General features: G+C 40.7%; 1 protein-coding gene across 3 annotated transcripts; it reads left to right on the forward strand.

Moving 5' to 3' along the window:
* Nucleotides 1–879: 879 nt before the first annotated feature.
* On the forward strand, nt 880–24610 carry epn2 (epsin 2). Of its 3 annotated transcripts, none has more exons than XM_053228386.1 (9): nt 880–1190; nt 7513–8380; nt 14963–15075; nt 18778–18873; nt 19216–19339; nt 20471–20638; nt 20915–21001; nt 21128–21328; nt 21524–24610. In XM_053228386.1, the coding sequence occupies exons 2-9, from the start codon at nt 7786–7788 to the stop codon at nt 21874–21876; spliced, it is 1737 nt and encodes a 578-aa protein (XP_053084361.1). In that variant the 5' UTR covers nt 880–1190; nt 7513–7785; the 3' UTR covers nt 21877–24610. The 3 variants fall into 3 exon arrangements, with proteins under 3 accessions (XP_053084361.1, XP_053084359.1, XP_053084360.1); XM_053228384.1 differs by having other exon boundaries at nt 881–1190; nt 19210–19339; XM_053228385.1 differs by lacking the exon at nt 880–1190 and adding an exon at nt 6756–7225 and having other exon boundaries at nt 19210–19339.
* The last annotated feature ends 106 nt before the right edge of the window (nt 24611–24716 follow it).

Raw genomic sequence — 24716 nt, forward strand, 5'->3', positions numbered from 1 at the left:
ATGTGTGTATGAAGGGTAAACTGGTGAATGTGAAAGCATTTATGTAAAGGGTTAGGGGTTCGATTCCTGCCCCCGCCTTGTGTGTGCGGAGCTTTGTGTTCTCCCAATGCATTGGCAGTTTCCTCCGGGTACTCCGGTTTCCTCCCCCAGTCCACAGACATGCGTTGTAGGCTGACTGGCATCTCTAAACTGTCTGTAGTGAGTGTGTGAGTGAGTGTGTGCGATTGTGCCCTGTGATGGGTTGGCACCCTGTCCAAGGTGTCCCCCACCGAGTCCCGTGTTATAGGCTCCAGGCTCCCCGCAACCCTGTGTGCGATAAGCGGTACAGCAAATGGATGGATGGATACAGATAAAAATGAGTGAAAGACTTTTATGTGTACTGTACATAGTAAAAATGAGAGCATTTTGTGTGTATGAGAGCACATTCATCTAGCGAAGAGGTGTGAGGCCATTATTTTGCTTGAGTACAAGATGGAGAATGGGGAATATTTAATGGGAGTATTTTAGGAGCTAAAACTATTGAATGTAGATGTTTTCTGTGAATACTAGTAGTAGAAATGAGGTATAAATAAAGCAGGAGAAGGTTGTGTGGAGCAGTTGCTCTCATTAGATGGCAGCAGTTCCCAGCAGCCAGCTGAGGGGAAAACATGCGCCATCAAAATATGCCTTAGAGTTTATTTTTAGTTTCGGGTTTACTTCTTTCCATATTTCTCAAGTCGTGTACCTATAAACGGTAATAATCTGTGAATATTCAGGAACTAATCTTACACAGGAATTAGGATTTAGCTGGAATATTGAGTAAGGGAGTCGGTTTGGTCACACCCTTTACTGCTTGCATTCTCTGGAAACTGATCTATCAGTGGGTCCGCCATGTTGGATAGAGTGAGTGAGTGAGTGAGTAGGTGTCTCTCTCTCTCTCTCTCTCTCTCTCTCTCTCACACACACACACACACACACACAGTGCTGATATACCGAGCTTTACTACTGGCTAAAGCTAGAACACAAGGCGACGTGTAGCCCGCCTGTCTGCTCTCCACATAAACACTAACAGAGATTGGGGAAGCCACTTTCACAAAGTTCACTACATCTTAACAAGCACTTATACTTTCTACATTTCTGCCCCTGGTATGTATGCCGGGTATTATTCCCGGGAGAATACTGAAAACTGAAACAACACCACCGGAGGCTTGGTAAGTTATTGTTTTTGTTTTTTCTAGCTGCTTCTACGTGTGTGTGTGTGTGTGTGTGTGTGTATATATGTATGTGTATGTATGTATGTGTATGTGCGCGCGTGCATGTGTGTGTTGTTTTTGACTCCCAGTTTTGGTGATCTCTCCACAAAGCACCAAGCAGCCTTCAGGACTAACGAGATAAAAATGAATAACTTAAAGAACTAAATATCTTAAGTTGTTAAATAAAACCAGGCAGCTTGGATACTATCTGGCGATTAAGTATTGCCTAACGCCTTCAAGACAACCAGTTGTCCAAGATTAGCTTGAGATAGCTAGCGATGTTAGCTAACTAACTACTACAATAGCCAGTTATAAACCCTTCACTAATGCTACTCCTAACCTCTTTAATAATAAAAATGATCATTTTGATGCTTGTTCTCAAGTTATACATTCTCCATGTTTATCCCAAAGATCGACGAATCAATCTAATCTTAGCAACAAGCTAACAGGATGAGAACTTTTCTTGCATTTTCTCATGCTATCTATCCTGCTAGCTGAATGGCTACATGTTTACTTTAATAACTCAAGGGAAGTTGGAGTTTAACTGCGTTTTTTTTCCCACATATTCAAACATAATAACTAGAAGTTTGTCATTAGTTTTAGTTCTATTTCAGTGTTATGTTTTTTCGTAGTAATAACAGCTCCGTTTAAAGATAGCTAGCTAGCAAACACCAACGGCTAACTCAAGTGTGCTAATATCCTAGCTTGGTGTTAAGCGCGTAGCTGTAACCGATAACAATGTTATCTAGAAAATTCGAGCTCGTTTGTTAGTATTTTCTTTTCTTGCCTTATCATATTGTATATTAAAGCGACCATCGTATATTAGCTGCAAGCTTAGCTGGGTTTAATGTTACGTATTTGTAGAAACAGCCTGCTTTGTTTAAGTGAGCTAATAACACTGATCATGTATCTATAGATTATTAGCAGTTCATCAGTGTGTGTGATTTTTAGAGAACTTGTGTGAGCGATATGAGTTAAAAACACACTAAAAAAGTCCCTTTCAGGTGAGTAAAGTGACAGGTGGTGCTTTAAGCTTAAGCATGAATAAAATAAACAGCACTGAGGTGTACATTGTAAGAGTAATGCGGTTATTTTGTGGCTTTGTGCTCTGGGTCACACCCGTGTATCTCCTCGAGCCATAGCGGTGTTACGGTTTCAAAAGTCCACGGTATGATAACCTAGTCTTAAATATCGCGGTATCACGGTATTCATCACCATTTAAAGACACAAGCTGGTCAAAAGTATTATGAATTGGTTGTTCAAAATGTTTTTGCACGTTCCCTAATTGTTTCTTTCTTTGAAAGATATATTTGAGAACGAATTTTTCCGTAAAACCTCTCACGTTAACCCTATCCGGACACGATTAAATCTACACAAGCGATAATTTCCAGTTTTACAGGTGCTCCTCTGTGAATTTTTCCCATCTGGATCAACCATGTTGGTGTTTTTCTCCATTCTCTGCTGAGAAAATTACAGGCCGGATTACGTACTGTTTTTTCACCACACTCAGTAATCTCGTAGCGTGTATCAGTGACCCTCCTTCAGATATTAAACGCTTCCCGAATCGCAAAACCGCTTCTTGTGTACTTCGTGATTATGAATTGTGTTTTCAAATCGAAATAAGAAATAAGAGCCAACGTCCTTTCTCGACTCCAGTGCCTCGTAGACCGATTGGACGCCATGTTGTGATCGGAGCGTGATCGTACGACCACGTGACATAAACGCCCGGGTTCGTAGCAAATACAAACCTGCTGTGGTAAATTTATTGCTGTCCTGATGCGAGAGGTTTATCACTGAGGAGACATGTTTTTTTTTTTTAAAAAAAAAGATTACAGATGTCCCTGTGAGAAGGGAATCCAATCTGAATGTGGCTATTGTCGGTATTTATCACCTTGACGTTATAAGCTGGAAGAGTGAATGGCTTGGGAAAGGCGGGGCACTAGCTAGTGAGACAATATGAAGCGCTGCTTGGTGAAAAAACAAAAAAGAAGAAGTAGATTTCGTTTAGTTCTGGTCAGCAAGGTCATGTATTTCTGTGCATTTGATATCCGCCATGTATGATAAAGTTACGAACATGCTAGGGGTGGCAGCAGAGTCAGCAATGTTTACACAGCCGAAGGGTTTTCAGTGCAGCCGCTTCCCCTGTGCAGAGAAATGGAGGTTGCTGTAGTTTAATTTAGGGGTCCTGAGGGTTGCAGAGTATTAGGGGAGTTGCAGCCCGGCACAAATGAGATGATAACCACTGGAGTAAGGAGCTTGATCATAAATAGCAATGCATTTTAATCTGTATTTTGAAAGTCAGAATTGAGGTAATCGTCTGATCATACACCGTGACTAACTGTGACCCTGTAACTGTGCCAGTTACACGTGTTTGTTTCCCACGGTATCATCCTGTAGGCGCCCGTATTATTTTACATGACATGGGGGACAAAACAGTAGGACAAGCCATGCAGTTTATGAACCTGTTATGCATATTAAACGCGGATAATTCCGCTCTGAATTCGATAAGTGACAATAAGATGCGCCATGAAGGTAGTTCCGCTCACAGATGGTAACCAGCTGTTAAACCATTTGCATTAGGTGCAGTTAAGGCTACGTTTACACGACAACGAGTTTTGTAGTCAAAAACGGAAAAGTTTTTCTCTTGCCTTTTTCAAAAAGTTTCACGTATACACGACAACATTTTCAAAACGATTCGCGTTTACACATATCTGCGATAACGGCCAAAAATGCTGTATTATGTACGCCAGGCCAGTAGTTGGCGCTGTCATCTTGTTAGTTGGTTGTAATATTGGTGAAGTAAATCCACACTTTGCTGAAGAAGCGTTAGCAAACTCTTGAGCAGCAACAACATGACCATGTTCTCCGCCATTGTTGTGTATGTTTGTTCGCACTTGCCTTTACAATAGACACGTACTGCGCATGTCTACATACCTAACACGTACTACGCACGCGCATGACGTCGCCGTTTTCAAAGATTCCCGTTTTGGGTTTTTACATGGAGACGATAACGGCGGCGTTTTCAAAAACTTGCACTTTGAAAACCGTTTTCAAAAATATGCTTTTTCAGTCTCCAAAACGCCGTTATCGTGTAAACGAACAGGCAAAAGGCATAAAAAGTTTCCCGTTTTTGGATGAAAATGTTGTCGTGTAAACGGCCCCTAAGTTTGCACTGAAGTGATATAACTGGCTGGGTTAGGAAGAATGACGACGTGCACGGAAACACACACCCTTTTTGACTCTCCTGTGTTTTCTCTTACTTAAGCTACACTGTTTTGGTTTAGACTGCATTCTGGACTTGTTCATGCTGACACACCCACGACTATCATCATCATCATTTAGGCAAATGCCTTATCTACTGAGTTTGCCTTGAGAGTTAAGTTGTGGTGCAATAATTTTTAGTCAGAGTTCGCTAAACCCGTATCGTCTCGCGGCTTTTTTTTGGTCATGCAGCCATGAAGACTTGTTGGCACTTGTCGCAGGCATTTTTTCTGTTCATCAAGGTTGGACTGTATCAGGGCACGCTGTCCTTCACACCTGTGCTGTAGTTCTCATGCGCATATCTACGTTAACAATCAGCCAATGTTATTAGCATTCACTCTGTCTTCTTCACGGTCGATTACAAATTTGTATTTGCATTTCCAGTTGTCTAGCATTGCAACGAGGAGAAGTAGTAGCTACTACTAACTATCTAACTATCAGACTACTACAGTGAATGATAATCTTGGTTCTTCAGTGCACATTTAGACTCTGGGTTATTCCGTTGGCTGAATTTAATTTTCTGCAGTGTGTGCTTTTTTTTTTTTTTTTTTTTTTCTCTATTTCCGTCAGGCGTGCCAACCCAAAATAGTCAGTTTCAGGTGAAACCTTTAACAGCTTTGAGATCTGTGCTGTAGATATAAATGGGTGTCTTTTAGATTCTGGGTTCTCGGAATGGTATAGGTTTTTTTTGTTTGTTTTTTTTTTACTCCTCTCTTTTTCTACGCTCTCACTCCTTTCTCAGATGGACCATGATAAAGGTTATCCAATCCTGTTTAATATTGCTAGGCAGTGTGTAACTAACCCATGCCCTGAATTTGAAACTGATCTTACATCGTGAGCAGACAGGGTGGGTGAGTCCCTGTCAGAATTTAATTTCATGTACATTACTCTCACTCCCTACCCTGGGCTACATAATAAGCTTATCATAGCTAAGTGTTTAATCAGTAGCAGCTAGGTGGGAACTCGGACTGTGTGATATGGATAAAAATAGCAGATTGCAATTGTGCTGCTACACTTTGAGAATGCTGTGTGCTTATCAGTATGTTAAATTGCGAAGTTGTGATGTGTCAAGGTTAAACTTTGGCTTGGATGATTTGAGAGAGTTTTTTTTTTTTTTTTTTTTAATCAAATAATTTATCTGAACGTGCAAAGACTTGCATATTTTTTAACTGTTCTTTGTGTAAAATAGGCTTCTCTAATATCAATCTAACAGATTTTGAGAATACAATTACCAAACAATATATCGTCACCCTAGGAACACCCTTGATTTATTTATCTCTGCATATACATGTAATTATTACCCTGTCGTTTTTGCTTTATATTTAGCTGCCTTCGTGATTGTTGCCATTATACAGTACAACAGCTCTGTAGGCTGCAACTGGTTATCTGTGATCCTAAAATTAGTTCCTTCTGACACATTAGTCTTTGAGGGGTATGAAATGTTGGTATGGCAAGTTGTCTTTGAATTAAAGAATCATCTTACAAGCCTCGATTACCAGATCCACTTTGCTTCTTTGAAATCAGAGATTTACCAGCAATAGATGCACCCACTATGACTCAGCTCTTATCTATCTTTCCATTCTTATAGATTAAGATAGATAATCTGTGACAGCATTTATTTTGTCATATTGATCACCTTGTCCTCCAGGAAAAGGTTTTGTCATATCTGAGATTGACTAATCGGCGTTGAAGCGAAGTTGATGAAGCCACAGCGCATCTTCACTTTCCTACTTCCCTAGAATTTGTTCTGCCTGGTGCTTGGCTTCATTTCAGCACCAGCTACTGAGTCGCCTAGTTATTGGCAAGGCTAAGACCTGAGCTGTTCTTTAGTATGGAAGAAGCCACTGTGCTTCTTACACCCTCACACAAACTGTGCCTGTGTGCTCGCTTCCTGAGCCCCCGGTCAGAGCGAGGGCTTCTGCGTCTTTGTTCCGCCGCCGATACAGTCGCCCCTCTCTTCCTCCTGTGTGCCGGGACTGAATCGGTGATTAAAGCAGCAGATGTTTCATTAGGGCCTGTCTTTATTCATGTATATGCAGACTCAGGGATGTTGGGAGGGTGGTGGGTGGAGGGAATCGATGCCGACGTTGAGCTGTATAGATGCTTGGCAGGAGTCACATTTCACTGATTTTTAATGAATTTACAAGACATGCCAAGCATGCTGAGCTTGGCTCGTGGTTCTAAGATTAACTCATTGTTGTCAGTAGGCAACTTTCGATCATATAGCATAATTGTTTAAAAAAAAAAAAAAAGATGCAAAGTAGTTGGAAGAGTTTTCAGGTCGATCAGGAATATAAAACATTAAAATCACAACCGGACTTGTGCTTTGAGAAAAGCACATAAGCAGAAGTAAATTACAGGCTGTTGTGTTGCTGTGTATTTTGAATATTTTGCAATATTTTAACAAACCTGTGGTGGCCGGTCCTTTAGACTGTTTATTTCTTTCAGAAATGGAAAGAACAATATGATGCAATTACTTTTGGGAAATGAGACGTTTCCTCACATGCTGACGGTGTTGTATTACTGTAAGATGTGTAACATGAACCACGTCAGGCATTAATCCACTCTGTGTTTTTTAGTCTCGGTAGCATGTACTGCTTGTGTGTGTGTGTGTGTGTGTGTGTATGTGTGTGTGTATGTGGGTAATGTTTCACTACCTGGATAGGAGCCTACTACACATTCTGTTTGGAAAGCGCACAGCTGTGACCTATTTCTCTTTATCCGACTTGGGGGTAATTTTTAACAGTGAGGAAATGCTGGGGCTGTCAGGAAATATGCTCGCTAGACTTGGCTGAATGTGCACTCTTAAAGGGCATGACTAAAAGATTTCTTGACCTGAGATTAGCTTGTATGCATTATAGGTTCAGAGCAAGTTTGCGGAAAAATCACAGAAAAATAGTAATACAATTCTGAACAGTTCTCTGCGTAGGATATTTAATTTGTTTCTTCTGTAGGTTTATAATCAAGGATTGTTTCGATGTCTTGACTCCGTACTTACCTTGTTGTTTTTGTGTTCCAGGTAATGGAGGAATTCGCCATGATCACTCCCTGCTCTGTGTGGAAATGATTTTAACAGGCACCAACTAACGCAGAGAATTATTCACGTACATTTGGACTTGTTAAAACTTTTCAGGAATCTGAACCTGACTCTGAGAACTTACAGAAGAGAAGGAACTTTTTCTGTTGTTTTTTTTTTTTTTTTTTTTTTTTTTTTTTTTTTTTTTATATATAAACAGAATAAAAAGTTTTCTTCAGACTAAATCATAAGGATATTAACACACAAAACCACACCATGCCGAGCTCAACAATCCGGAGGCAGATGAAAAATGTGGTCAATAACTATTCAGATGCAGAGAAGAAGGTCAGAGAGGCGACCTCCAACGACCCATGGGGGCCGTCCAGCTCGCTAATGTCCGAGATCTCTGACCTCACCTACAACGTGGTGGCCTTTTCCGAGATTATGAGCATGATCTGGAAGAGGCTGAACGATCACGGCAAGAACTGGCGGCACGTGTACAAGGCACTGACGCTGCTGGACTACCTGATCAAGACGGGCTCGGAGCGTGTGGCCCAGCAGTGCAAAGAGAACATCTTTGCCATCCAGACCCTTAAAGACTTCCAGTATGTCGACCGCGACGGTAAAGATCAGGGCATCAACGTGAGGGAGAAGTCCAAGCAGCTGGTGGTTCTGCTGAAGGACGACGATCGGCTGAAGGGCGAGCGCTCACAGGCCCTTAAGACCAAAGAGCGCATGGCCCAGGTAGCCACCAGCGTCGGCAGCAGCCACCAGATGGGCTTTGGTCGTGGCTCCAGCCAGCCGAACCTCTCCACCAGCTACTCGGAGGAGTACGGCAGGTCCGAGGGCTCACCGGCATCATATCACGGATGTAAGTTTATTTGATGTTGAGATCATTTTTAAAGTCTTTGTTGTGCTGTGTAACAGGCTTACACAATATTGCAATGTAATATAAACTACTTAATATCAGTTTATTATAAACTTGTGTTTTTTATGGTACATTTATGGTAATGTAATGGTGACTGTACTGTGGAGAATGGTAGTTAATCGTCCAGAACCGATTAAAACAGACAGGAAAACGATCATTTCCACCATTTCATGTGCTGTACTCTGCTGAATTCTGACTTTGTTGTAGGCTTGTTTAACCTTTTTAGGTCAAAATCTTCATCCTTTTTTCTTTTTAAAGTGCCATTTTTGGTGGTTTCCGTTCGATCCTAAGCTCGGCTAAGTGTGCGCGGCTTGATTAGGGCAGTGGTGGCTCAATGTTGGTTAAAGATTCTGGGTTACTGATCAGAAGTTTAATGGTTCAAGCCCCAGCATTACAACGCTGCCACTTGAGCAAGGCCCTTATCATAGCTGCCCCTGCGCTCTGACCCCAGCTTCCTATCGTGCTGGAATATGTGAGGAAAGAATTTCACTTCACTGTAATGAATATGTGACACATAAAGGCCACTTCTTCTAACGGCTAAATATAGTTAACTGATTTCTAACATACAAGTCTAAGTTTAATGAATTCGCAGCATTCTCTGTTTCACTTTGTAGAAAACGAGGGCACCGAGAGCGCGTGAGATGGGAGGGAAGAGGGCGGGACTTCTAGCAATATCAGTTAATAGTGGAGAGTTCAAAAGATTTTTGTGTGATAACTTGTACTAGCGTACCCCGACGTTTAATTTTGGAGCTCTTATGCAAGATTTGTAGAGATTGCCAGATCTGGTACTACAGTCTAAATGTAGTAAACGACACTGTTTATTGTAGCAGTGTAATATTGTTTAGAGATGATTATATCGCAGAAGTCTATGGTGTAATATATTTTTATAGTCATGTGGTACATGATTTTTTTTTTTTTTTTCTGGAACAGTACTTCAGCACTAGGACCGTTAAGCTTTGTTAAGTCAGATCCTGCGATATTCCACTCAGTCCATGTTGATTTTAAAGTAAAATGATTAACAGCTGATATAAGATTTAGCGTTCTAGCCGTTTTAGGATTTCAGATCATTGCCGAGGCTGTGCAGCTGGCCTGCCACTGCTCATGATTTACTGTCCTTGTCTCGTTCAAGGAGCCCCGAAGGCTCTAACTACGTGGAGTAATCTTTACTCGGCACAATTTGAAACTTAGCATCTCTCCTTTTGGAGACTATCTGTCTTTTTGTTAGCTATCCTTCTGTTCTGTGAGCGTTCTGAACCATGGCATGCCTTGCATTTCACTCCCCATTTGCCTCACGCTGGTTACAGGAAGCCAGCATTCCCGAATTCCCCAAGGCCCAGTGTGCTGCGCTGTGATCCTGTACAGAGGGGAGGAGGAAGGATGCATCTCTCTCTTCCCTCTCCCACACATGACTAAATCATTTTATAACTTAACACAGGAATGGCAGACACAGAAGAGTTTACCGATAAGGCGATAGGCGTGTGTGTCTGTCAGGTCTGAGGCGTTGGAGCATGAAGATTGGGTTTTAACTTGTAAATACCGGCGCTCTCCATATTGCCTATTCTTGTTGTTTTTTTTTTTTTTTGGTTTTGTTTTTTTTTCTTGGGCTTTGTGTTGCTAGTATAGCATTTGACACAATTTTTTGGTATGTTAGTATTTAGTGTTTCAACTGATGTGGTTTTCTCAAACGTGGAATATTAAACAGAAGAACAAGCAGCTGAGTCATTACAATAAAAGGGGAGGGGGATAAACCTCCGCAAGAAAAGCTGGACTGTTAACAGCGGCATGGTTTGCATTCCAGTGGAAATTTCCGGGAATTGTCCTTCCAGAATTTGTGAATGGGCTTTCTGTTAAGTGTAAACCACACGTCAACAGGTTGTTTTTGATCAGGACATTTCGGTGCTCAAATAAGGGAAAAACGAGCAGCCGGATATAATTTGAGATTTCTCCAAATGACTGTTTTTTTTAGTCAGAGACCTATGAATAACTTGAAAAAATTCAACGTTGCATAATGGAGTAGATAAATTATTGAATAAAATATCTAGCCTGATATAGTCTGTAGAGTTATAGTTTACTGATACTGACCATGTATGCGATCTGGCACGCAGTGCGGTCAAGGATTTCCTGTGTTCTGCGATGAGCCGTGCAGTTAACCACATAACAGCACGTAGGTTAGACTCAGCAGTTGTTTTTTTTTTATTTGTTGGTTTCTATCAGTTATTTTTTTGAAGTCATATTAGTGTCCTTGTCTTAACTTTGTCCCAAGTTAACCCTTTAAACTCTCAGGAACTCCTGGATCCAGGCTTCACTCTTGTAACCTGTTTATTAGTTTCACTGAAGTTGCTGAATAGATATTTATAGAGATAAGCTATTTAATATTTTTAAAGATGTATAAGAAAATAATTCAGGGCGTTTTGACCTACTGCCGTCGAGGTTTGTTATGATGTTCTCTGGTACTGATCAGATTTCAGATCTTGGTTAGTGGTGTATATATGTATATATTTCTCTAGTGGAACTGCTGATGGAAATGTCTACAACAGTTTCCATCTGTCACGTCTTTGACTTCCAGGCAAGTCTTTTCTTTCTTTTTTTTTTTTTTCAGAAAATATCAAAACATGTGGTTTTCTCTCTGTGCTCATTCCATTTTGTTTTAGTGTAAGTACAGAGCTCATTTCAATATGAATCAGTGTACCGTCATGCTAATCATACTGATTCATATCTGAGCTCACAAACATGGCCCAGGAGCTCCCCCCAAACACTGGAAAGCACCATTTCAAATGAAATGTCTGTGCGTTGGCAGAGCACTTTGGTGCGTTGGTAGGTTCTACACTCCCACTAGAACTATGCGTCAGCCTTTATGTTAAGGCCCACTTCATTCTGAACAGGCTTCTGGCTCCTTCGGAAAAGTCGCTCCCCGAAACTGAGGCGTCCAAACGGCCTGCCCACCTCCACTGTGATTAATTAGCGGACGGAAACCAGTGGTCGGTCCGCTGACATCCTCCTACGGTTGTGAACAGACTGAAAGCTCAGGGCTTTCCGAAGTTCGTTTCAGTCAGTCCTCAGATGCAGTTGTGATGAAGCGAGTTCAGTCATTGGAGGAGAGCTTTATTGATCCTCCTCTGCTTATTGATGTGCCAGGCTGCTCAGCTGACTGCGTACAGAGTGAGTCATATTTACATCCTTCCTCCATTAAGGCAAGTACAGGAAGAAGCTTGTGATGTAATAAGGGATGTCGCAATGATCCACACCCACGTTTCCTCATTAACCTCACCTCTGCCCCAGCTCTGCTTAGCGTTTCTCATCAGTGCCTGAGAAACTCTGCCCAGCTGTCTCATCACACAGCAGTCCTGCTTTGGTATTACAATTTTATATCTCAGTTTTTAAAGAACATATTACAACACAGACTGAATAAACTAAATTTTAATTGCTGTTTACATATTTTAATAAATATTTATTATCAGAACATCATGTACTAGGAATGCACAAAAGTTGTATTAAAATTGTGATGTCATTTTTCAGTCAATTTTATTCAAGAGCAGCATCGATTCTGCAGCATTTATAAAAAATAATAATAATAATAAAAATTGCGTAAAGCAGACTGTATGTGCATAATCTCAAAGCACACACCTGAACCATAGCGAAGCTACAGAAAAAAGGGGAGAAACAATGTCAGAAAGCTAAGCGGAGTGAATGACCCAAAACACACACTTGTATTGTGAAGGAATAAAACTGTCCTAAACAAATGTTTTAACACTGAATGTACTGAATATTAAATTCCCAATTACGAGCAACCCACGGCTACTGAATATTACAACCCACGGCTACTGAATATTACAACCCACAGCTACAACCCACAGCTACTGAATACACTGAATATTACAATTCACAGCATTTACATGTATAAGATGAATGAATGGAGTAAATGATTCATGGCTGCTCTCGGTGTTGCAGTACACATAGTGTTTATCAAGAGTGATTTTCAACCCGTAGCTTATGATTTGTTTTCAGCACTTCAACAGTAATATTGCCGTGACTACTTTATTTACCCAGTCGTTAATATTTCTGGTTTCGATCGACGTTACGTTTTTTTGAGAATTGCTGCATACACAAATGATCGCGTTTCAAAAACTCATCAAAATCATTTCGACAGAAAGAAGCAGCGTGCTTGTCCAGTCCGTTGATAGCTAATATACAATAACAACATATGGCCAGCTAGTTAAGTGTGTTAATACGGTCTAAGAGAAATGAACGAGTATGAATATGAAATCCCAGTGCGACTTCAGGTAGCCATAGTCTTAATCTCCTGATAAAGTTTTTGATGTAGCACATCATGTTTGCGATCTGCACATAGTCGTCAAGTCCTTGGGAGATGTTTCAGCTATGAACTGTGGTGTTCTCTCCTCGCATCTCAGGTAGAAATATTATTTGCGAATGGCTAGGGTGTTTATTTTCTCGTGATATGTTTAGCACATCATATGAAAACTTTTCCTTCGCAAACGTCAATAGAGAGCAGGGTTATATGAAAGGAAAGATTATAGGAATTCCCAGGGAGAGGACGACTGTGTAGCCATATGCTGCATTTGACTTACCTCAGAAGTCAGAGCTCAGAATTACGTAAGTTTTGCACTCAAGCTACAAAGTCGAGGGGGAAAAAAACATGGACACCTCCATGTTCGTGTTTTGATGACAACAAGCTAGCCAGCTAACTGTGATGAGTGACTTATTTTTACGTCCTCAAACCAGAGAACTGTATAGTCAGTAGATTGAACAAGCGAATACGTTGATTATATATGATTATAACACGTTGATTAATCTAAAGCAAATGCTTGTATATGCAATAGAACTCATTTAATGGTAACAAACGCTACTTTGTTTACTGTTCATACTGTGAGCAGCCATGTTGACTTGATGTCACTTGCTGAACTCGGGGTTGAGCTTTGAATTCTGAATTGAGGAGGCATTTTCTTTGGTTTTTCTTGGTTGGATGTCGGAAATCACAAGCCTTATGGTCTTAGAAAGAAGCTTGTATTGTAGCACGTCATGTTTGTGACCTCAACCAAAAGTCAGCAAGTCATTGCTAGGGCTGGAACAAATGAGTACTTTTATAATTGAATAATCAAATCGAATAATCTGTCGAGTAAATCAGTAGCTTTACACGAGTAAACACGTGTAGCTTACAGCTAAACTTAACACACCTCACGTTTCACATATTTTACTATTTTCACTGAACTATTGCAAATTTATCAAGCTGTTTTCATTATGTATTATGTCGATATTAGTAATATCGACTGGTATAGCTTATTTCACTTTCCTTTTAGAGGTCTGTGCATCATCAATGTGCTGCTAGGAAAAACGTCTCCACTTTTTGGAGTGAAAGACCTCCACAGTTTTAACATTTCAGGCATTCCTGTCCACTTCCCTCAGTGTTATGTGCTATTTTTTTCAACAGCTCTAGGCGTGTGCAGCGGAACTCCTGGGAATCGCAGGCGGTTAGAAGTGAAACACACAGTCAGTGGCGCCGCTATGTACTAATAGCATTCTCTCACTTTAATCTTTCCACAAAGCATTTCAGAATAAGTTAGGCAAGAAAATAGAAAGGAAATTTTATCAGATTTGAATGCCCTCACCTTATGATCATTATGAAAGAAAACTTTATCGTGGTACAAATCGAGATCGGTTTATTGTCCAGGATTATTAGGAAGTAAATGGATCAGGAGGACTGATGGTCAGAGGCTTTATGGATTGGAGACTTGCATCCTATCGATCACTGCCGCTTTACTGTCAGACAGCTTAGAATAATGAGAGTGCTTTAAAAGGTTGGAGCTGTACCACAAATATTTACCTCTGTTCTACATTGCTCTGAAATGGTGCTATTAATAATCCCAGTCTTCCCGTTTACGTCAGGGGCGAAATCACTTGCGTTAGACCACAGCTCTATCAACACACCTTGGTGAGACCTAGTTCTCTCGTTTGTTGTAAGCATTTCCAGCTTATTTCTTCAAAATCTAGGCTTTGTAGTGAATCATTAAAACTTCCATGACGTGAAGAAATGAATCTGCAGCTGTGATGAATCTCTCAGAGTGGCGCACAGCCCTCGGCCTACAGACTCCATCCATGGATTAGTTTACATGATTAAATTGTCCTGGCAAGTCCTCCATATGTTTTTTATCTGTTTCTCTGGGGTGAGTTTGTGCTTAGCACCATTATCAGCCCAATCTCACATGTATTTTTTGGAGTTTAATTTTGCAGGATATATTTTTGCATGTTATGTAATGAGCTCTAAAAATTTCAGATGTGTGTATGTATGTATGATGGGCTTTTACTGCTAATAGGTAGTCATGGATAAATCAGATTTTCCAAGCATCTGAAAAATAGTAACTACTAACACTCCTTCACCCTCGTTCACATCACTCTTTTTTGCGACTCGTACCCGTTTCATCACAGGTGACGTGGCCTCCAGAGAGACGCCCCGGAACATGCTTCATGTTGCTGAATATATATGTATGTGTGTGTTTTTTTATCTTTCAGCCACATCCCCTAATGCGTCATCAGAGCTAGAGCAGGCCCGACCGCAGACGAGTGGAGAGGAGGAGTTACAGCTGCAGCTCGCCCTGGCCATGAGCAGAGAGGCAGCAGAGCAGGTGTGGCAAAGAGTCATAACACCGTCATCACTACACGTACACTACAGCAATCCTCAGATATTTCTGTGTTGTTATTTTGATTTCCATTCCATTTAAAAGTACTCTTTATAAACAAAAGATATAATGCACTGTCTCCAGGTTTTTAATGAGTCTTTGTTTAATTGAATACAATTAAAGGGCAGGATTGTCTTAATAATAGTAGTATATTTTAGTTTAGTTGCATTCTCAATCTGGTGTAAATATGTATTTAAGTCTGTATGACATTCGACAGCATGTCACCAGATACTACAGTCATTTGCACGAGGCTGAGGGGAAGGTAACCGCTCTTGAATTAGATTTTATTTTGAGAAATGTAAAGCTAACCAAAAGTGGGTGCAGAATAGCAAGTACTGGTTAAAACATTTCCAAAGCTCACAACATACAGTGCCATAAAGTGTTGTTAAAATACAGTCAAGTCCGTAAGTATTTAGACAGCGATGCAATTTTGGTAATTTTGCCTTTGTACACCACCACAATGGATTTGAAATGAAGCAGTCAAGATGTGACTGAAGTGTAGACTTTCAGCTTTACTTCAAGGGGTTTAACAATATATATTACAATATATTAACAAATATTGCATTAATTGTTTAGCAGTTACAGCCATTTTTTTTTTTACAGAATCCCTCCATTTTCACAGGCTCAAAAGTAATTGGACATTTGACTGATAAGCAGTTTAATGGCCAGATGTGGCCTGTTTCCTCCTTATTTCATTACAAAGTAAGGTGATGAAAGGTCTGGAGTTGATTCCAAGCGTTGAAATTGCATTTTGTTCGTGGGAACTCTCAATATGCGGTCCAAAGAGGTGTCGATGCAAGAGAAGGAGGCCATCATTAAGCTGAAAGAAACAAAACAGACCTATCAGAGAGAGCGGGAGAGAGAGCGGGAGAGAGAGCGCTGAATCTTTAATCAACAATTTGGCTGGACAGCTCATCACAGTACAGATGGATAACGACCCAAAACATACCACAAAAGCAACCCAAGAGCTTCTTAAGGCAAAGAAATGAAATGTTCTTAAATGTCCGATGACCTCAACCCAAGTGAGCATGCCTTTCACTTATTGAAAACAAAACTGAAGGCAGAAAGACCCACAAACTAGCAGCGACTGAAGGCAGCTGCAGTAAAAAGGCCTGGCAAATCATCTCAACGGAGGAAACTCAGCATTTGATGATATCCATGGGTTACAGACTTCAGGCAGTCATTGCCTGCAAAGGATTTGCATCCAAGTATTAAAAAGAATCCTAATGTTTATGATTGTTAGTTTGTCCAATTACTTCTGAGCCTGTGAAAATGGAGAGATTCAATAAAAAATGGCTGTAATTCCTAACCAGTTAATGCAATATTTTTATTAAACCCCTTGAATTAAAGCAGAAAGTCTACACTTCAGTCACATCTTGACCGCTTCATTTCAAATCCATTGTGGTGGTGTACGGAGGCAGAAGTACCAAAATTGTGTCACTGTCCAAATACTTATGGACCTGACTGTATTTCAGTGATTTGACCGTTATCAAAGATGATGTATTTTTTTTTCCCATTGCCGTAGAATAAACATAGTTTGGCATGATGTTTTTTAAATAATAAATATCACCTGTAAATCTGATCTTAAATTGCATACTCTGTGGTGGTGCTGGCATGCATTTAACTTGAGGAACCCTGTAGATGCTCTTCTAACAGTGTTTTAAGAAAGGAGTTAACCATACCAGACCATACGAATATGCAAAAGTAGTCCATGTCAGCGCAGTGTGAAGTGGATTATTTCTGTATAACAGCATGCGTTATTCCTCTTATACCACAGCGATTTGCCAACGATTATAATTATTGATGAGCATAAATCATTAATGATTGTAATGATGATAGTTCCTGTTATTGCTTGTGTTATTGTCATTACAAACAGACCTTCCCACACAAGCCTTTCTTTTTTCCCTCTTTTGAAGATAATAAGACAAAAAAAAAACACTCAGCTTGCTGTGTTACAGAGAAACTGGGACACGCAGTCTCTTCTGTGATGAAGACTCTTCTGTGTCAGGAGTCCAGACTCCTCCTATAAATGTTACAGAAACGTCTACTAGTAGATAATTTCACCGTGTCATCGATTATACAGGTTTCTGTGTTAAACTGCAACTCACTTTTTGGTTTTTTTTTGTTTTTTTTAATATCCGTTTATTATTAGCTAATACAAGTTCCTGTGAATGAGCTGAAAAATAGAATGAACACATTTATGTTACAGCTAGAACTACTGTCTGAATCCATGCTGTTATTAAAAAAAAAATGAATCCACACCTTCTGATCAATCAGATTCAAGAATTCAATGACACTGTGGTATAAAAATGTATGTAGTCCCTGCATTTCTGGATGTAAATCAGATCTCATAGTGCATAGATCAACTTTTCTGGGACTGGAATGAAGGGCTCCAGTAAATAAATTGGCTAATTTGTGACTTATTTTTAGTACTTTTTTGATAGCGTGTTAGTAGTTATTCACTAGTGCCATGGGCAGTTCAGAGGGGATTTCTGTGTATGCACTCACAGGCAGAACTTCTTGTGGCACCAAAGAGCAATAGTCAATTGCTTTACTGCAGTATAAATTTCATTCTGTAAGACTGCATTAAATACTTGAGGTAGTGTGTGAAAGAAAAAAAGAGCAATGTGACCTCCCCCATGTGCAAGCTTTCGCTTTCCCCTGATTACAGATTATACAGAAATGCAGAGCTGACTTTTCTTCCACCGCTGGAATCAAGCCAGCACACGGATATTGTTCAGATAGAGTACAAATTAGAGTGGAAGCAGTGCAACCGCAAGTGTAATCACCGTTCCAAATCCCAGTTATGAAAGTGATAAAGTGGGTCCAATAGATTGGATGGGAAGTGTAATGTTTCCTCTAACTCTGGAAGCGCTGTGAGGTTTGTCCATAGTTAGCGCTCTAAGAGCAGTGTACAGGAAGTGTGTCTACGCCTGGACATCTGGGATGAATTTCCACATGAAAATACGAGACAGGCCCCGCTGGTGGCTCAAGCTGAGGAGGGGCTGCTCAGAGCAGGATGTGTGCTGTAGGAGGTTCCTGCAGTCAGGACAGCGTTTTTTTTTTTTCTCCGAACCTTGGCCTCTGCCTGGCAGCGCACGGACTCGGCCCTTTCCCCTGCAAAACATGCTTGTGCGCATTATGCCATCTCCTTTCAGTGCTGCTCATCTAAAACCAAAAAATGTTTTACACTGATGAATTGTGATGCCCTTGTGTTTGAGTTCCTTTTTTCTTTTAAGACTTCCTCATACTACATGTTTCAAGCTGTCACGTGGGTAAACCGGCTCCTCTAATGTAGTGCACATTCCCCTTGTTCATCTAGGAATAGAAGTGGCAGCTGCATGGGTCATGAATTTCACTTCCCAAATGTTTTACCAAATTCTGATTTACAGCTGCTAGGTTAAGATAAAAACAAAATTCCAGCCTATCTTCTGTTACCCCTCTGGCCTTTTGCTTCCTCGTACTTTAGTTTAGATGGGGGTGGTTTGGGTGTGCCGCATCATCTGCCTGTCAGCCTCAAGTGCTATACAAATGAAAATGATTCATGTATTATTCAGGAATGCTTATGTCATGTTTTCGTGCATGAATTTCTAAATCGTTCTAGACCGTCTATAACATGATGCATAATGTCATTGTGTACGTGTTTAGGAGGAGAGGATGCGCCGCGGGGATGACTTGCGGCTCCAGATGGCTCTGGAGGAGAGCCGTAAAGACACGGTGAAAGTGCCCAAAAAGAAGAAAGAGGTAGGTGCAGTGTTCCTGGATTCACTGAGAGGTTGATGACTCATCAAGCAGTCACTCTTGTATGCAGCTAATGCATTTCCGCCCATCATGTCCTGATATCGCATTATCTCTGATACGCTTTCTGACAATAGGTTTAGCGTAACTATAAACGCTTTTTTTGCTTAGTATTTCAATTAATGCTTTTCTCTCCTCCTGTTTCTTTTTTTTTTTTTTTGCGGACTTGCTCAATGTCCTGTGAGTATCTGTACAGAAGTCTAGTAGTGTAGTAAACGTTTAAGCTCCTTTTTAATAGCAGAATACAGATATAAGGTCTAACTGTGTGTATGTGTGTGTCAGCCTCAGTCGTCTTTGATGGATCTGATGGATGCAGTCCCCGGAGCTCCTGTTGACCCTTGGGCGGCAGGAGCAGCAGCAGCAGCAGCAGCAGCAGCACCAGCCCCCGCCTCAGATCCCTGGCAGAGCTATGGTAAACCTGCTGTGTATATCCAAACACACACACACACACACACACACACACGCGCACGCACGCACGCACGTTCGTTTGCTTCTAATGATAGCATCTTGATGTTAATTTGTTACTTTTTTTTAAGCTTAGTGTTTTAAATCAACACTTGCTGGAGTGTTTAAATGTTTTAAGCATTCTGTTGACCTGTTTTTTTTTTTTTTTTTTTTCTTTTTTTAAATCTTGTTGACCAGATGGTTTCCCTCCAGGCACACTCAGCCCTCCTCTATTAGTTTCTCTCTCTATATCTCATCTATATCTCACTATATCTTTTGCCTTGTCTCAACTGTTGTCTCAAGTGCTGTGTTTCTCTTGCTGTCTCTGTATTGTATACTTTTTCTCTCAGTGGCTGTAACTGGTGTGGTGTCGGAGTAATGCAGCCAGGCTGGTAGTAGTGCATTCCTGTGTGCTCTAAACAAAGGGGCTCAGTATGCAGATTTGCAGGTGGAGCACCCAGCGTGCCCATCAACAGATCCGTTTCCTCTGCCTTCCATCTCAGCTGCCTTATACAGAGCAAACTGAGTAAATCTTTGGAAGTTATGAAGCTAAGAAATCATGGCTGAAACATCTGTATCCATAAATAATGAAGGAAAAGAGGTTATGGTGAATTACAATCACATTTGTATACATTCTGTTATAGTAGTGGATATACTGAATTATATAGCCAAACAGCTGTAACATGTATAATTGTTGCTTGAAATTGTGCAGAGGATTGTGGGAGATAAATACGTTGGTTAAACTGTCGGCGTATTTCAAATGTACGAACATTTAATGGGGCATTAGGTAAAATTTTCTGAAACACAAAATGTATCTAAAAGCTTTAATACATAGTCTGTTTAAACTTTTTTTTTTTTTTTTTGCTAGAGCACAGAATGTTCGTACAACTCAGTATTTATTCAACTCTGGGCTGCTAAACTTGCTTGTATTTTAGCAACACGCCCCAAAGCATCCACTGGAGGCCGATGGAGGAGGCGTTTAGTGGTTTTGCAGTGTCATTGTACCAACGGCGCAGTGTTCCGGTCCTTTGTCCAGTCTTTTAGAGGCTGAAGAAGGTGAATTGTGTATCTGAGTGTGTATCTGTCTGTGTGTGTGCAGGTAGTGCCACTAAGCCAGCAGCTCCTGTGGATCCCTGGGGTCTGCCGGCTTCTGCAGCGTCAGTCTCTCCCATGAAGAACAGTGACCCCTGGGGGTCAAGCTCTGCTCCTGCAGTGGCTGATCCGTGGGGCTCAGGGCCTGCCACTCGTCCCAAAGCCCCTGGCCCAGGTACACACATGTTCACACATGTTGATACATAAACCCATTTTATTGTAATATGCAAGCATAATTTTGTGTCTCTGGCTTAGGGATTTTTTTAATGCGCTAAGCCAGTAAATAAATTTTTTTTCAATTGTTCAGTTCCACTTTCTGTTCGGTTTACAGTGGTGAAGAACTTTTTTCCTTTTTAATCCCAAACAATCATGAGTTGAACGGTGTGATTTGAGTGTGGTGAAAGTTCTTGTGCTTGACCCAAAGCCTGTGATTTCTGATTTTACCAAATAGGGTCTTTCGATCTCTTTTCCGCATCGAATGGTACCTCTAAGGATGACCTAGAGGATTTTGACAGTCTTCGCTCTTCAATGATGTCAGGTATACCTCTCACTCCTTTCTTTTAAACCGTGTAATAAGCTAGACTTCATGCCATGGGATTTTTAGACGACGTTGTTCTTGTGAATGACCTTGTGCTGACTGAAGATGAATGATATGCTTTTGCAGGTGGCGTTAAAGGAAGTTCAGTAGTGTCCTTACAGACCAGCAAGTCTGCCAGCCCTGACCTGTTTGACCTGCACGCAAGTGCCACAACCAGAAAAACTCCTGAGTCTTTCCTGGGTCCTAATGCAGCCCTGGTAAACCTGGACTCTCTGGTCACCAAGCCTGCTCAACCGGCTCCTGTTTCTAATCCTTTTCTTGCTGGAGGTATGTTTGATTTACAATTGCAGCACATACCGAGTGTAGTATAGTTAGGTTTTATGGCTCAGACACTGTTTATGCTACTGAAGACCTTGGATGCACTATATTTCTCTCTAGTAAATTTCTTAGGAAGACTCTTGATGTCACTGAGTGAAATCAGCCTTGGCTCACTATATTTCTCTGTCTGATGCCTTCTCTTAGGAGCAACCCCTGCCCCTCCAGCTCAGGTCAACCCGTTCCAGGTGAACCAACCACAGCCACCTACTCTGAACCAAATGAGAGTAAGCCCCATGATGGGCCTCACAAGCCAGGGATTTGGCAGCTTGGCCGCGAGAAGCAATGAACCCATGCCCTTGTCCTCTCTGCCCCCTGCTGGTGCTGTGGGCATGGGGCCTATGGGTGGCATGACCCCTGTTGCTCCCATGGGCCAAATGATGCCAAGCATGGCCATGCCAGCCTCCATGTCAATGCCGCAGCCACTTATGAGCGGTGTGCTGCCACCTACAGGCACCGCAGCCCAGGCTGCTGGCCCCACTAATCCCTTCCTGCTGTGAGGAACAATATAGGCTCTCATTGCCTGTCTCCCTCTCCTGGCTCCTTTCCTATAGTATGGACAGCATACTGTTGTGTTCCCCAAACCAATGTGCTATTTTGAGACTTTCTGGAGTAGCAGTGGTGTTTACAGTTTTTACATTGGCAGGAGATGCTGTCTTTGGCGGTAGGTACCATAGAGTGATTGGTATTTTATTTTTCTAAATTTACTCGAATGGACTGCCAGCAATTGATTACTGTGTCTCTAGGTGTGACTTTCTCACCACTCTTAGTCTACAGTTGCTTTCTGAAAGACAGCCTTGTGTTCAAAGGCGTTCTGATTTTTAAATTTACTTTGATTGCTCACTTTCTTAATGGAGGCTTAAAACTCTGCTTTCTCTTGTTTAATTTTCTAATTTTTAGTATTTTAAAGCTGTATACTTGCAAAAAGCTAACCCGTTTTAATCAAAACAGCCTATATGTTCTACCCGGTGCATATACACTATGTGTATTTTACAATACGTTATAAGTAGACACATTTTAGAGGACACTATCAGTTTACATGGTAATAATTTTGATGTTCTAAGCAGGGATTTTGCACACACTCTTTCTGTTTTTGTTCTTGTTTTGACTGTTGGCTCACCGTTAGTCCTTAGCCCGACTCTGATCAACCTGTTTTTCGTGGGGAGAAAAAAAAAAAGGTTAGGATGTGGAGAATTTTATCCGCAACATTGGCCTGTTTCAGTGGTTTCAAATCTAATGCATTGGAAGATGAACTTCATACTGAAGTGGAGGGGATTTTTAATGCATGATGTGGAACTGACTACATATCATAATACTCAAAAATACCATATCACGGCTCGACTTTTATAACTATATCCAAACCTCTCTTTGTGACACCTTAAAGTTTTTAGAGCTTGTGGATTGGTTATGTGGGCTGCTTCAATTCATTACGGTTCATCACTGCTGCAGAGATTACTCCACTCTTCACACAGCTTCTCACCCCGTCCTTGTGGTGACTGCTTGACAGAGCTAATTAATGAGCAAATCAATACTAATGATTAGTATTCAGTCAGCTAGCTTTTCCAAGACTCTGAAATGTTTAAAGTAGCTTCAGCGATCTTGTTGGTTTGTGTGTATTGGTGGTAATGTTTTAGTTATGATCGACAGAACAAAGGGAATTGGGAAGTTAATTTAGCTCATGTTTTCATCAGGTTCAACTACATCTACTATTAACAATATAACTAATCACTTTTACCCAGTGCAATCAGTTTATATAGCGTACATTTAAATAGTAAAATATTTATCGGCGCTTTCCATTACAGCAAGTCCATGGTGTGCATGGAACACTGACGTAAACACATATATGGTTTATTTGGTTGGTGGGGGATTTCTTGAGTAGGCCAGGGTGTGTGTGGGTTTTTTTTTTTTTTTTTTCCTCCCTTTTCTTTCTTCTGTTTGTGCCTGCTTTTTTTGAGCAATGGTGTTAAAATACTTCAGATGTTGATTACCATAAAAGCATTACTATGTAGCGAAGGGACATTGTTTAGGTGGAAGCAAATTTATAGCAAAGTCTACCCAAAAGATTAGAACTTCCGATCTCTAATCCCTTTGTTCATATAAGACAAACTTTTATTCATGTACGGGTTATTTAACGCGAGTTATACACCTGCTTTTATGTGGATATTATTTCTCAAGGTCAAACGTCCACTACGTGTTCATGCATGCTTAATTTGAACTTGCTAATGAGTTTATAAGTCTAATAATTTACAGACCTTTGCATACTGGGTTCAGTTTTTTTTTTATTTTTTTTAAATATCGTTACCGCCCCACAAGCTCAAGATTGCAGTTTTTCTGCCCAAATAAATGTAGTTACCAAAGTCATAGTGCTTTTGCTCAAGAGAGGCTGTTGTAGTTTTATAACATAGCTGTGTGGCTACACCTTTCATAATTTTTTTTTTTTTTGGGCCGAAGTATAAGTATTCTTGATTTGAGTTGTCTCTCAGATATAGAAATGTTGCGTCTTGAACTGTCCTCTTCATTTGTGACCTCTACTGGAGATTCTGTGGTAGTACTGCCCAAGCGCAGCTGTGTGTTAGAGCCTGGGTGTGTTCGTTCTCACAAAATCCGCATCCATCCTCAGGCAATCAGGGGAAGACTGCTTTAAAATGTACACGTTGTGCTTGCGATGGACTTGATGGTTGATGCAGGTGCTGATCCTGTGAAATCTGACTTCTAGCTGATGAACATCAGATAAAATTATACAATTGGTTATGGAAAAAAAAAAAACAAACAAACAGAATACTGTTCAAATAGTTATGCAAACTATCGTTGCCAGTTATTGCTTTCACTGATACAATATCTAGCTCAGTTCGTCCTGTCTCATTTTGCTGTTACTGACTGTGTATCACTCATTTTTCTGTTACTTTGTACTTTATTATGCATTTATTGTGGCAGACTAACCTCATGAACATGCATACACACCTTTACTTTCTCATGTTATGTCTGTGTATTTACCAAACTGTCTCATGTTACTGGGAGCAGGCTGCTTTTATGAATGTGCTCAACCTGTTGGCATTATAACTGTATAATATAATTTATCATTTGTTCTATTGTAACATATTGTTCTGTATCTTATTTCTGTGTAATGCTTTTGTAGGAAGGTCACATGAAATTTTAAATGCCATATAAATCGCAGCGAGTGATAAAGGACCTGTAGCTGCAATGATAAAAATAAACTGTATCACTGACATCGGATTAGAGTTGTTCGTTCAGTTGTGACGCAGCACGACACCGATTTGTGTGTGATGGATTGTAGTGAAAATATTTCAGTCGACTATGTGTGTCCAAAATGTGAAAGCCA

This window comes from Pangasianodon hypophthalmus, chromosome 23 (genome assembly GCF_027358585.1).
Source record: "Pangasianodon hypophthalmus isolate fPanHyp1 chromosome 23, fPanHyp1.pri, whole genome shotgun sequence".
NCBI lineage: Eukaryota > Metazoa > Chordata > Actinopteri > Siluriformes > Pangasiidae > Pangasianodon > Pangasianodon hypophthalmus.